This window comes from Parasteatoda tepidariorum, chromosome X1, assembly GCF_043381705.1.
Source record: "Parasteatoda tepidariorum isolate YZ-2023 chromosome X1, CAS_Ptep_4.0, whole genome shotgun sequence".
Classification (NCBI taxonomy): domain Eukaryota; kingdom Metazoa; phylum Arthropoda; class Arachnida; order Araneae; family Theridiidae; genus Parasteatoda; species Parasteatoda tepidariorum.
Genome location: NC_092214.1, coordinates 14,882,089 through 14,897,744, shown reverse-complemented (window position 1 = coordinate 14,897,744; position 15,656 = coordinate 14,882,089). Strand labels below are relative to the sequence as shown.

Below are 15,656 nucleotides of genomic sequence, written 5' to 3'. Positions count from 1 at the left end.
ATTTTATTATTTTCATTTGTTAGATTTACAGCATCTGTAACTCGGGAGATTCTGATTGAGGATTTGCAAGGAAATATCTTACCGAATTATTTTGTGCCAGCTGTGATATATTATTTACTTCCTAATAAACTTTAAAAAAAAAGAATTTAAGATATTAGTGACATATATTTAGTTATGCATAATTGAAATCTTCCTTTATTCTGAAATTTATTTAATAAGATAATGACCTCTTGACATACATTTTGACTTTTTGAACAGGGGAAAATAATAAAAGGAAGTGTTTGTGAGTTTCACTATTGCAATTTCTAAACCATTTCTGTTAGCCTCTTGAAATTTGGACAGCAGAAGCATTTGAGCCCCGATCCTAAAAATCGATCAAAAATTTTAATTATTTTGTTCAGAAACGAATTTTTCTCTTTAGTACATATTTTAATTACCATTGATTTTATAGAAAAAGCAGTCCCGCAGTGGACTGATCGTTAAGACACGGTTTCCAGCAGATCACCGAAGTCAAGCATCACTGGCTGCGGTCAGTGTGCGGATTTGTGACCACTTGGATCAGTCTGGGTAGGGACCGAGGGTGTGCGGTATTGATCCTCGTTAAACTGTTCTACCGTAAAGTGCTCGACTTCGCGTGCAGGTCGTCGGGCTACCGAAGCGGGGGTGCCATCCCTCTGCAGAGGATCAAAATTGTGATGGCATGTCTTCGGATCATCCTCAGGAAAGTTTCCCAGACCATCGCCAATAACCCATTGTGCAGCTCTAGTGCGACGTAAATGAACTACTACTGCTATAGAAAAAGCATAAGCAACAAATAAAAAATTAATTATTAAAAACGAGCTCTTTTTGGATTAAATGGAGCTGTAAGGTAGCAAACATCACTGATATTACTTTTAAAGTTATGTGAAACGTGCTTCCTAAAACGTGTTTTATTTAATCTAATTACTTAAAAGTCAGTGGGAGGAACAACAAAAAATTATAAATGAAGAAAAAATTGAAATATTTAAGCTTTATCAATTGTATCAGTATAAGCCTTTCAGCTTTGTGCATAATGCCATTTAATTGATTATTTAATATTTTTTCACCTCATTTGAAGAACAGAAATTCTGCATGTTATTTAATAAAAAATTGAACATGCAGCAGAATTGCTACAAAAAAAATCAATTTTTGGCTAAATTTTCGCTATTGCATAACTTTTTTCAACAACTCATGGACCATAACAAAATTCACGTATTCTATTATATTTTACTATTTCGTAAAAAAGTGGGGCTTGAATTTGATGTTGCTTTTCCTTTGTAGAATATAGTTATATGGTGATTTTAATGCATGCTAAAATAACCCATTTTTGTGACATATTTTTTCAATGTTTTTGAGTGTTTGATTCTTTATTATTATTAAATATTTTACCCGTAGTGAACCATTATTGTAACTACCAACTGAAAAAGTAAAATTTTCACGTTTTTCCAAAAAATTTTATATTAAGAAACTCCAAATGTGTGTGTCAATTTTAATCTTCCTCTTTTGATTCTTCCCGATAATCAATTGTATTGAAATATTGTGAAAAGAATGAGTAACTTCCACCAGACCAAGGAGGTAGGCAAGGGAGGGGTTTAGGGGGTTCAAACACACCCCATTGTAAATGGAAATTTTTAATATTTTCCCAAATTAATAATTATTTTAGAAAAAATATTTTCAGAAAAATTTTCTGCTTCCTTTAAAGTTTTTATTAGGTAATAAAACACCATCTTAAAATTCATTTTGCCTCATGGCAAAACCAATGATCCCCTTCTTGTCATTCACTTACAAGGTTAGCGGATTCCTTTTTACTTTGGGAAAATGTCCACAGCTTCAAATTACTCTACTTTATCTATCCATATCTTGATGTCTAGGGGTGTAGGTTGTAAGTGAAGATATTTTGTTCATTTGAATTTGGTTATAAATGCTTCATACGGAATATTTCCAAGATTTTTCAGGGAGTGTTTTTGGGATTGAAGTAAGATGTAGCCAGTGGATGGTGGACGTTACGAAAGTGGTGATAGCTTATCAGTAAGTTTAAAAAGGGGATGACTCTGAAATCAAACTCTTTCTCTACATTCAGTCAGGAAACTTTTATTAAGATGCGCTCAAATTTGGTTCAATCTTATTGGCTGTCTTCAGAACATATATTATATTTTTTAAATATATTTTTATTTCAATTTAGTTCTTTTTTTTTCCAAACATTATCGTATGTACCTTTTATTATTTAATTACTTTTATTAACATTTTACTCCGTTTTTATTAATAATTTTCTTATCAACATTTAAATCGTGACACTTAGTTGTGAAAATGGTTCATTTATTTCTTTTTAATGGAGGTTTTTAATAATTTTAAAAACACCCTCAAAGAACTTTATTTAGTTGAACTTAGTTTATTACTTATTAAGAGGTAATGTAATGCATGTAAATACTAAAATTTGATTGGAGTTCAAATGCCAATTTATTTAATAAATTAGTTCTCTTTTTGGTTTTTATAATCGTTACATTGTAACATTTATTGCAAAATAACTATTATTAAAAAGAAGTTACTTAAATTTTACAAAAGCAGTAATGTGGAGGATAGCCGAAATCTGGAAAATAGGGTTCGAGCAGCTTTGCCTGGAGAGCAGTAAAAAAAATGGGCACTTCAATATTATATAGTTTCACTTCCATATTTTGTGATATTTCTGCAACTGTCTAATTAAAAAATATTTTTCATACAATTATAAATTTCGTATATCCAATGATAGTTCCCTCAAAACTATTATTTTTCTATAATAATCTCCAATCAAATTTATTGGAAAAAAAAATTAGTCAGCAACTGGAAAATTAAAAAGAAAAATAGTTTTTTAGCTCAGTCTTAAAAAACCTGAAATGTCGCAGTTATCGATATAGGGCCAAACAAGGAAATTTTACTACTGACGAGTTGCCAGTTGTAGATTTTTTTTAGGAGTGGCTACTTAGTCTACAGTGGAGAGCCTGGTTGGTAGTGCACTGGACCCATGTCCAAGAGTTCGTGGGTTCGATCCCCACCGGCTGAATACTCCCCGTGCTGTAAATGGTGACTGATGTACGTTAAATCTGTCGAGTCGCAAAGTCCTCCATGTTCCCATAATAAATCAGTACCTCTGGGGGTACTGATCCAGGAGTTTCCTTATTTTCTGGATTGGTTCAAATTTACAAGGCTGCGGAGTTGAACATTAGTAGTCGTAAGCCCCAAAAATTGGGTCGGCTGTTCAACGACGGATTAAAAAGAAATGTTACAAAATATTTTGATATTAATAACGTACGTCATTTCTTTCGAAGCATTTCTGAAATTATACTAAACATTTCAAGGTTCATTTCTAAAATGAAGAAGAACAAGCATAAATTAACTATCAGAAAATTATAAAATATTCATAATAATTCCATATTTATTAAAAAACAACAATAAAATGCTCATGGGGGGGGGCATTTTAACAAAAAAATGGTGATTTAATGGCGACAAGTAGAAAATTTTTTAGTGATCATTTGTTATATTTAGTCATCCTATGACCACTGGCAAACATTTATTTTGCCCTGTAAGTATCAACTATACATACTAATTATAGAATTTATCCAGTGCAATGTATTTGCAGGAGTAAATATTTTTACTGGTCTGAGGTACATGCGGTACAAGGTTCTACTCTCTTCCTCACTGTTTTTCTTCATATAATTCATAGTTTTGTTTTGTTTTTTAACTTGGTGTTATGGCATTACAAAATGTTAAGAATTTTTCAATGTTTTCAAGTAAAATGAAATGTTTTCATCTGGGATATTTTTTTTTCTCTCTCTCTTTATATATTTTAAGTAGTTTTCCAATTGATCATACAATGTTTATTAGTACGCAAAATAGTTTAATATTTGTACACAAAATAGTTTAAGAAGCATGTTATTTATTTTTAATTTTCAAAATAAAAGTGGCGTTGTAATGAACATTAAATTGTTCAATAACCCTTTCAAGCTTTTTTTTCAGTTATTATTCTTTTTATGCAGTCTTAATATTAGTATTTCTTTTCAAAAACATGTTTTATAATTATTTATTTACTTATTTTTTGAACATCTAATATTTAAATATTTGCTTCAAATTAATATATATATATTTTTGTTTTTAGGAAAAACATCTAATTCCATTGAAAGACAAAGAATGTGAACATTTGTATAATTGTTTAACTTTTCTTTGTAATTTACTGCATTTACCTGAAAACTTATCAAATCTTGATAAAAATTGCATCCCAAAATATGCTGATTGGCAGTCAGTGCAGAATAAATTAATATGGTGAGTCATTTTTAGTTATGTTTACTAATAAAATTTCATTTCAAGAATTTAAGAGTTGGGTTTTTTTTTACTGTAAAGTAACTGAATTTTATTTTAAATATGGAATAATTTTTTTTGTTATTTTTTTCTTAATCTTTAGGAGTGACAAAAAGATTCCAAATGACATATCTCATTGATGTAGCTAAAAATATGACATCCTTTCTAACTTTAATAATAGCTGTAAAGGAAATTATTATGTAGTTGCTTAGAAAATGTCTGAAAAATCAAGTTAAGTTTTCAAATTTTCGAAAAATACGAATTCCAAATTTTTATTTTTGTAGTAACACTCTAAGTAATTCAGAGCGTTGCACATTAGCTTTTGCAGCCAGCTCTCTTCTTTGAAAAAAAAAGAGCCCAGTACTTGTAATTATTACAAATTTTAGCAAAATTAGTAGAGGTGAGCGTTAATTTATATAAAAGTTCCGATTTTTATTTAGGGGTGTATAGTGCACAAAAATAAGAAGGAATAGCTGCAATCTAGAAACTGTGATCCAAATAGTTTAATCTGAAGAGTTGATAAAAGTTTAGTCGCCTTAATGTTAATTTTTTGTTTTTGGCTATATCTTTAAAACCAGTACCGTCTCTACGAATGGGCATACCCTGGCAGTGTACTTTCGCACTGTATCTTCATAAAGGAATAACATTTTCTGGAGAGAATGTTCTGAACCACCTGGTTGAAAGACCTAGGAAAATAGACATAAGACTATGAAAAATGATAAGATGAAATTTTTTCTTAATTTTTATTCAATCTGCATTTTTTGTATTTTAACTACATAAAATAAAAATCAATTTTTTAATCTCGCTACAAATGGCTTTTATTGGTGTAAAATAATTATCAGTTTAAAGTCATTTTTGTTATTTATTAAATTTGTTTATAACCGTCGTTGAATAGCCGACCCAATTTAGGGCTTATGACTACCAATGTTCAACTCTGTGTAATTCTGAACCCAATCCAGAAGACAAGGGAACACCTGGATCAATATTGGGAGAAATTTGCCTTTGTAGAGGACTTTTTGATGGAATTAACCCACCTTTGCGTTACATGGAGAGGAAAACGTTGAATGCCTCCCATGGTTAGCCTGACTGCAAGGGGACTCTAACCCATGATCTGTCTGCCTCTCAGGATATTTTACCTCAACACTGTGATCAGTGCGAGCCGGGTGTAGAATTCGTATTGAGCAGCCATCGCAGAGATTTGAATCCGCTTCATTGGTCTTACAATATTATTTTATTTTATTTTATAACCGTCATTGAACAGTCAATGCAATTTTTTGAGTTTACAACTACTAATGCTCAACTCTGTAGTTTTGTAATTTTGAACGCAATCTAGAAGGCATCAAAAATATATTATCAAGAAATTTTGTATCAAGCATTGGAAGAAATTTGCCTTCGTGGAGGAGTTTTGATGAAACTCACCCATGTTTGCATTACATAGAGAGGAAAACCACAAAAACCTCCCATGGTTAGTCTGACTGCAAGGGGACTCTAACCCATGATCCGTCTACCATTGAGGACATTTTATGTCAGCACTGTATGAGGTGCAAGCCGTGTGGGGAATTTGTATCGAACAGCTATCGCTGTGATTTGAACCCGGTTCACATAAATGGAAGGCAAACGCTCTATTCCTTGAGCCGCCACAACTCTTACAATATTATTTCAAATAATTCAGTGTTCAACATTTCTGAAAAATAAAACTGAGATTTAATTTTAAAACCCCGTTTTGAATGATTTTCTGGATGCACCACTTTTAAAAAATTAGCTAAATATAACCTAAAGTTCATTCTAAATTGCATCTAGAATTAGTTTTGAAATCGACTAATAAGAATTACATTTGTTAACAAATTTTACTAGGACGGAGAGATTAACTTGTTCGAAATAATTGGCCTTGTAATTTCAACTTTGATTCTTGGTGACATTCCATCATTTTACTTGACTTTTTGAAATTTGAATTATAAACGGATTTTTTTGACTTCCTAAAAAAAATTGTTCTGCATTGATTTTTTGAAAAATTGCAGCTAATTATTTTTAATTTTTCAATCTGAGAGCCTGTGCCATTAGTTATGACACAAGTGTATTGTATCTGGCACACATAATACATAGAATAATTATGTAAAACTTATTTTATTATTGAATGAAGTATTTTAATTTAATAAACTGAATTACTAAATGAGTAATCCCAAAAAACTAAAGCGGAAAGTGGTTTTAACATCATTAGCTTCAAAAAATTTAAAGATGGTAATAGAAGTGAACATATTTTGACCGCTCAAAAACTCACGTCATGTGTCATTCCCACCTGAAAAGTCTTGAGAATGTGTGCCTATTCTTGAGTGTTTGATTTTTGAAAATGTCGATTTTCATTACTTTTGTCATATTTGTGAAGCAAATTCTAAAGATTCACTGTTCATTGTGAAGCCATTCTAAAGATTCACTAGATATGAATGAGAGAAACAAAAGTGATTTAAATGGTTGCTAATGAAAAATATTAATGTATAAAGTTTAAAAACAAAACTAGAAATACCCCAGTAGCTAGGAGTGAAATGAAAAATTAATACCTTACTAGGGCAACGTTGGCTACATTGGACAAACCAGTCGTGCTTTAAAATTTAGACTAAAAAACATGATAAACATATCCGTCATATCAAGAATGCAATAAATCATCTATTACCCTACCTTGTTGGAATATCGAGAATAAATTCATTTTCAATATTTCCAAAATTCTTCCCTTTCCCTTGTCACATTAGCTCCTCTTGATGCTGTGGAATGTTGCTTTCACATGAATGCCAATTCTATTGCTAACAATGTGAGTTCCTCGCTATCTCTCCCTAGCATGTGGAAATGCAATTTTTCCTGATTTACCTTTCACGGCCAAAGCAGTTTTTCTAGTTTCTTTCACCTTTATTTTCTATTTTCTATTTCACTCTCAGCTATCATAGTTTTCATAGTCTTTTATTTTCCATTTTTCTTTGACAACTGCATTTCTGTTTTAGTCATTTTGTTTTTTCTCATTAAGGTCAGGTGAGTCTTGAGACTGAGTGCTTACTTATGAGCCAATGAATTTTTTTTCACCAAGTATACTGTGTTACATTTGGGTCTTGATCATAATTTTGATCAGAATCTTATACTTGTAGTAGCAAACCTCTGTAGTTTAATATTTTAAAAGAAAGATCTCTATATTGAAATCATGAAGTTATCATTAATTTTAAAATAAAATCTTTAAAATGCAAACTTTGTAATGACATATGTGGAGTTCTTGAAATTGAATATTGAGGTAAATATAAATGTAATAAAATATGTCTTTATCTCCTTAGTTTTGCCATTATATCAGATACATGAATGCAGTAATGGTCAGAATCATAATATAAGTTTGTATATAAGGGAAATATAAAAAGAATTATCGCAATTTTTAATAATAAATGTAGCTGATCACAGTTGAAGAGCTTAATAGAAGAACAAATAGATTAACATTTTATGACAACTTTTATAAAATGTTCGTAAAACCTAATTTCATAAATATGATGTCAGTGAAATTTGCCATAAAATGTCAATCAACATGTTCTTCCACTAACCTCTTCAAGTGTGATCAGCTACATTTATCACCAAAAATTGCTTCAATAATTTCTTTTCATTTCTTTTATTTACAAACTTATATTATGATTCTCACCATTACATTTATGCATCTGATATAAATGCAAAACTAAGGAGATAAAGATGTATTTTATTACATTCATATTTGTTATACGTTTGTATTTGTTACATTATAGAGGACCAGAATATTTGACACTTATTTTAATCATCAATATCTACTCATAAAGTTTTAAAGATGACTGGTAGTTATGAGAGGAGCCTCTTACTTCACTAAACGTAATCTGAGAGCTTATCTCATGCTTTCCAGACAATACTCTCAATTGCATAATCGAAATATACATTCATTGTTTTTAAATAATGAAATGAACTTAAGTGTTTTATGACTATTAATGTCTTTGAATAATATTTTATTTCGTTTTATTCAGGAATTTATTTGTGCAAGGTTTTGATGGAGCTCTTATTTTAATGCTCAACAGCAAGTACAAAGTAGGTATATTTAAACATTTTTAAGTTTTAATACTAGGGAAAAACTTTATTTTAAGGATTAAAAAAGACATATATTTTGTAAAGAATTTTTATCTCTGCCTTAAATATGTATTTTCTCTTAGCAAAAATGTAAAACATTTCAACTGATGTTTAAATAAAATAATATTTTTATTACGCATTAAAAGGACTTATTTTTATCGTGAAATTGGCGTTTTTTTTCAGCACTTGGCAGAATACAGGCATTGCTTGTTTCAATTTACAGCTACTATAAATTTTAATGTTGATTGTTAAAAAAGAGCATTTTAATTGTTACAGTGATTGGAAAATTTTGGAGTCTAAATTAATTACAATTAGGAAAACTAAGTTTTCTGACTGATTTTTGAAGCCTAGAGTTTTCAGACTTCTAGAATTTTTTTGAACCCAGTTCAATTATTATTATGTACTGTAAGAGATATATGCTATCAAGGAAATATAATGCACAAAATTTTTAATTATTAAGGGTCTGTCAGACAATTATTTAAGAAAAATTTATATTTTTGAAAATTTTTACCTGAAATCAAAGTTTGCATGGTTTTTATCCCGTACAAAAAACTAGTACTTACATTTTAGATGAAATATTCAATTGTTTTACTTATAAAAAATGATTTGCAAAGATTGGCTAATTTAGAAGAAGTCTATTTATACTGATAAAGGACATAATTTTATTTTTTTGTTAAAACAGTGATAAAATTGTTAAACAGTGCCAGATTTAGAATTTGGAGAATGTAGGAAAGCATTAATTATTTTAAACAATAAAGATTATGAAAACAGAATAAGCAAATTAGTTTAAAAGTTCGACTCGGCTAACAACATAATAGATGTTCTACCTAATATCAAATTTTTTTGGTTTGGACTTTTACTTATTAACTTATGTATTTAATGGAGATTGAGCCATAATTGTTAACAAAAAAAAGGAGTTATAGAATTCTGAAAAAAGTCAAACAGCCTAACATTGTAGTATATGAATTATAATTACAATTAGAATATACAAAATATGACATATTTTCTATCTAGAGATATGTCTTGAATTGATACAGATCACAATATTTTTCAAGGTTTCAATATTTATTCCATTACACAAGTTTTTCATCGATGAAACTATGTCCATAGCATGTCTTCAGAAAAGGCATCTTTCTACCTTCTTTTTTTATGTATATGGCAACCAATATTCTGTTCTTTTTTTTCTAATTAGCATCCAAGATACATATTTTAAAAGCTTACAGTACATTGTTGAGCAAAAATATCAAGATAAGAAATTGTGTAATGCTTAGGTTATGATATAGATTTACTGTATGAGAACATATTAAACTGTTATTAAATCTTTACATAGTTAACAAAAAACTGTTTAAACAAAAAATTTCTTGCCTCTTATAGAAAATCAATTCAAATGAGCTTATTTAATTTTAATGTAGAAAATGAATGAATGAACGTAAACCCTAATTTTTGTACAATACCAAAGTAATTTTAATCTGGCATTGTGTTTTCATTTGTCATATTTTGCATAATTGCTAACTAATTTTTTTTCAGTTTGTTTTAATCCTCCAATGAGTCTCACCTATACTTAGTTTTAAGAATTTAAAACAATCAGTTCCTCTGATATACAGGGGTCTTCAAATCTTTCGCGCCAGGTCATCATAAACTAAACTAAGCTCAGTGGTTCGACAGCCCATAGAGGGACAAGGCTTACTGTGCCCATCTCAGTTTTCTTGACATTAGGCTCTTGGGTGCAGGAGTTGATGTTCCGGTCAGGTGGTCAGCCGTACCTGGAACCCCCAGTGTTTAATTCCCAAGCATGCTTGGTACTCATTTATTGACCCACTGAAGGGATGAAAGGCTGAGTCAGCCTTGCCCACCCCGAGGATCGAACCCAGGACCTGTGGCATGGGAGCGNCCGGTCAGGTGGTCAGCCAAACCTGGAACCCCCAGTGTTTAGTTCCCAAGCATGCTTGGTACTCATTTATTGACCCACTGAAGGGATGAAAGGCTGAGTCAGCCTTGCCCACCCCGAGGATCGAACCCAGGACCTGTGGCATGGGAGCGCAAAGTGATACCACTCAGCCACCCGGCGTCCCAGGTCATCACAACGACAAAAAAAAATATAGCTAGTGCCTTATAGATTTGTAAAATTTAGCATATATGCAAAATAATGTGGCGCTACATTCCATTCCATTCCATTCTATGACATGTTTTGCTCCTAAAAATTTTTCATGAATCCTGGAAACTTTGCATTTTTGTAGTCTCCTGTTTTTATTTATTATTCTAATTCTTGTGTTTGTATTCTTTCTAGGAACATTGGACTGTGCCATTAACACTTACTATTGCACTACTCTTTCGTAATCAGGTATTTGTACTATTAGTATCCTTAAAATGTATAATTGTATTGTATGAATTTTTTTTCTTCATTTGAAAGATTTACTGCCTAACAACTTTTTCACATTTTCATATTTATCTTTTTTAACTGTCAAGAACTACTTCTTAATTGCACCAGGGAATGAGTGCAGCCAACTCCTCCTTAGCTTGTTAACTGGGTATGACAAAATATTTCGTCATACATGAACTACTACTGAAATGGGCATGATGATATTTTTCGTCATGGAAATCAGTTTAGGTGTGATGATATTACATGTAACTAAGAAGAAAAAAGTCCCCAGTGTGAAAAGAGTTAAAGAACAGGACCCTGGAAAACAGGTTAATCTAAACTCTGTTTTTTTTAATAGAAAAAACAAGTAAATAAAAAATAAATTAACATCCGTTGTGTTAAAACAGTAAATATCAAAACTGGGCCATTTCTTTTAACGGCAACACTTCAACTGAAATTACAATTTATGGATTATTTTATCTCATAAATAGGTCCTTTTCAACTGTCACTGAGAGATTTTAATATTCCTCAGCAGATCTTATTTTTCTTAAAAAGTTAGCAGAAATATTCATTTATTCAGGCTTATGTTATCAAAATAGAATTTTAGCAATCTCACTGAATAGCATAAAATATTCTCTAACCTTGTTTGTATAAATTTTATTGAAAAACCAATAGCAGACTTTGTGAACTTAAATGTCCCTTAGCACACGTTTATCGTTTAAGTTAATGAAATTTCTGAAATTTTTATAATTAATATTTGAAATTTTTTGATTTGAAACAATGTTAGTTTTGAAAAATGAGTTACAAATAGAGGTAAACTGCTAAGACTGAATAAATGTAATTTTATTTGTTTTAATGAAGAACTAGATAAGTACACTCTATAACAAAAAAATCGACGCACCAAGAAGCAATCATCCGATTGCTTTGTGATGCCAGATTACAGTGGTGCATGGCTCGATCAGGCTGAAATGATGCCGACTGGGGACGTATAGTCTTTAGCGACGAATCCCGCTTCCAACTGTGTCCTGACGATCATCGAAGACGTGTTTGGAGACGCACAGGGCAGAGGGGGGATCCTGCCTTCACTATTGCACGCCACACCGGCCCTCAACAAGGCATTATGGTCTGGGGTGCCATTTCCTTTGACAGCCGGACCCCTTTGGTCGTCATTAGAGGTACACTTACTGCACAGCGGTACGTCGACGACATCCTAAGACCTGTTTTGCTACCGTTCCTTTTGCAGCGCCCTGGGCTGGTTTTTCAGCAGGACAATGCCAGACCACATACGGCACGTGTTGCTATGAACTGTCTGCAAGCTTGTCAAACTCTTCCTTGGCCTGCCAGATCACCAGATCTCTCTCCCATCGAGCATGTCTGGGATATGATGGGAAGGCGATTGCATCTGGCACGGAATGTTGATGACCTCGTTCGACAATTGGATCGAATTTGGCAGGAAATACCGCAAGAGACCATCCGGGAGCTTTATCGGTCTATGCCACGCCGTGTGGCAGCTTGTATCCAGGCTAGAGGCGGGTCAACACCTTATTGAACTTGTTACTGTAACTCTGCAATAAATTATTCAATTGTTCTGAAATTTTAATCATTTACTATTCTGTACATTGTCTTCCTATCCACCAATTTTTGTTTCAATCGGACTGCTCCTTCTTGGTGCGTCGATTTTTTTATTATAGAGTGTAGTATTTAATACGAAAAAAATTATTTAAAGAAATCAGTCTTTAATTTAATCTATAAATTTGTAATAAAAGAATGTAAGGTGTTTAGAGCCCTGTAGAGCGTGAAGTACAGTGCACAAAATAAAAAAACGGACCAGTGTGAATAACTTTTGATCTTTGATCTTCCCATTCTTAGACTCAATCTTAATGGTTCGAGGGGGTGCCCTCTAAATATGTTATTTAGTTAGTTATTTTAAGTTACAAAATCAGACACAAAAAAGAACTTGGCCTTTTTTTTTGACAGATTCTGATTTCTGACTCCCAAAATATGGTTGTAATAGTTTGTTCAGAAGACCGGTCCGAAGTTTAAACCCCTTAACGTTAATTTTACTTTTTGTGTATTTCGTAAAATTTTTAAGCAAATTGAAACATTTTTCTCCCAATTCTAAAATTTGTTTATCCAACGATAATATCATGCAAAAAATAACTTTTCGTAAGCATTTATTATTTTTTTACTTAATAATAGCAGAAATTTTTTTTAATTGTAAGGTATAAAATTTTGTACATAATTTTAAAGAATCTAATTTTATATGGCAAAAAGCAAAATTTGAGCGAAATCTGTCGAATAGCTCTGAGAAATCAAATTTTAAAAAAGACATATTTTTAAAATTTGATTTTACATTGGACCCTTCAGTCTTTCTAGGTCTACAGCAATGTGCAGTCTTTCTAATGTTAAACACATCTCTTTCTTTATGTTCATCCTATAAATAAAATCACTATTTTTTAAATCTATAATTTTATTTCTAAATTTATAATCCTAACGCTCATTTAAACTGTCCATTTCTTGGTGTTTGCATTTCTGGCATTTTAGTATGGTGAAAAGTGAGTAGTTTTTTGGGCTGTGTATAGATTGTATGTGGCCTAATGTACTAAAATCTTTTTCCCATACTAAAAATAAAAAATCAAAAAAATCAAAGCATTAGAGTGTTTTTGAAATAGAGAATCAGACGCATTTTCAAGCTTTTATTAATCACTTTTGAGATTGATCAAAAGGGAAATCGAAATTATTTTATTTGAGAATAATGCTTATTTTAATCTTCCTCGATAATGAGTTTCAGAGTTTGTAATTGTTTATTTTAGTTTATTTTTTCTCACTTTAACACATTGAGTATCATGCCAGTCACTGAAACTGAACTTTCCCTTTAGGCCGTGTCAGTCATCGGTGACTGACAGTGTGAAATATGATATAAAACTAAAAAGTTTACATAAGTAATTATTGAAAATGTATTTAAAATATACTTAATTTGTTTCAATTTGTTAGTAGTACTTGTCCCATTGCTACCACAATACAAGAGCTTCTAAGCAACATGCATGACCTGATGGGGTATTTCTTTAAAAATTTGTGTAGTGTTCAACATATTAATTTATTACTTTAGTTTATTCCTTTAAAATATCGGTTTATTAATTACTAGTCCTTCACGTGCATAGTTTTTTAAATTTAATTTTGAAAGGATTTAAAAATTGAGAGCAGTCATTTCAAGGCATTCTGTATCTGTATAGCACATAACTGAGTGATATTTATTCAAATTCCTCACTCCTTAACAATTCTGTAAATTTCTAATTTTTATTTTTTTACTATCTTTCAAACTCATACATTTTTATCTTTTTTGTAGAATATTGGTAAAATTCATCAGTCTTTGGAGTTGGTGTCATCAGCATCTGAGAGCTCAGGAGATGAAGAAAGTGATGCTTCCAAAATTTCGTCGTTTTCTTTAAGTAGCGAGTACTCGAAAAACGTTAATTTGCTCAGTGATTCTGGCTGCCCACTCACTTCAGAATCCTCTTACATTTGCAGTGATGGATCTGTCAAGAAATGTTTTCCCTCGTCGGCTGCAGAAATTCATGAAACATTTGAAAAAGTACAAATCAGTGATGCAGCAAATGATATGAAGCCAAAAATCAAAGCGAATTTGAAAACTGTTTGCAATCCTCCAAGCAACAGTCAATATTTTGATAACGATTGTGAAAGTTCTAGTTCTTCAGAGTCTCCTTATCATAAAAAAATTAAAGGCAGTACTTCTGCCAGTGAGGCAAAATGTGACTCTGGTATGGATTACAGTTCACTAGAAGGCAAATCATCAGATGAAGACAACTTCAATGAGAAACGGGTTGTTGATAATCTTAAAGCAGTACAAAAATTGAAAAGTGTACAAATGCAATCTAAGCTATCAGAAAGTGATTCAAGTAATGAGGATTTTCAAATGATTAAAATAAAGCAAAGAAGTCATCCACCACCAGGCAGACGGGGGAAAAGTCCTCGTAGAAAAGATGGTTGCATTCCATTTGTATGCATAGAATCAGCATTAGCCACATCCTCTTCCAAAGGTAGAATAAAATATCCATTATGGGAAAAAAGAAGTAGCATATCCACTTTAATTGATGTCAATTCTTCTGCTCCATCTGATGACGATATTGGGTATAGTCTCAAATTTTTTTTAGCTTCTTGAAATTCGAAAGCATAAATTATTGAGTTGTTTGGTTCAAAATAATATCCAAATATTAATAAGTGTATTTTTGATAATTTTGAACCCCTTCTTGTCAGAAAAATAAACAAGCGCTCCCTATTTTAGCATTAATTGTAATTTTAATAAATAATAAAATAAATAACTAGGACCAATTAATATTTAAAAGAAATCATTTAACATTTACATAACGATTGATTAATAAAATTACATTTAATTAAGTACAAAATAAAATTCGATGCATCACCATGCAGCTTAAGATATCGAGTATATCTTAATGAGCTGCTGAGTAGAAAATGGTTATATTAACAACGTCACGGCAAGTGAAAGTTGAGGTTACTTTGGAAAGGTGGGAGCTAGACTTAACTGTCACTTTCTTTTGTTTTCGTATCATTTCTTTTTTTTAATTTTTGAAATTTATGAAAAAAAATTTTTCTGATAAAAAGAATTTATTACTGTAACTTATCCCCCTTTGTTTAGTTTAGAAAACAGTTTTGTTTTCTCTAGTAACTATATAAATAAAGTTGCTAACATTTTTATTTAAATTATGAATTAGTTCTTTCATTCTAAAAATAAATAATATTTAATGTAACAAAATCTATTTCCTAGAAAATAAACTCACTATTTTTTGCTACCAGTTTT

The 15,656-nt window shown here is 31.2% G+C and overlaps 1 protein-coding gene across 2 annotated transcripts in view; it reads left to right on the top strand.

The window, feature by feature from the left end:
- The window catches only part of LOC107440384 (timeless), a 110,745-nt gene that overhangs the window by 35,907 nt on the left and 59,182 nt on the right, over positions 1–15,656 (top strand). For both annotated transcript variants that reach the window (XM_071187525.1, XM_071187526.1), the window contains exons 6-9: positions 4,148–4,311; positions 8,361–8,421; positions 10,748–10,801; positions 14,166–14,968. In XM_071187525.1, coding sequence (XP_071043626.1) covers positions 4,148–4,311; positions 8,361–8,421; positions 10,748–10,801; positions 14,166–14,968 — 1,082 coding nt within the window. The remainder of the gene's footprint in view (positions 1–4,147; positions 4,312–8,360; positions 8,422–10,747; positions 10,802–14,165; positions 14,969–15,656) is intronic.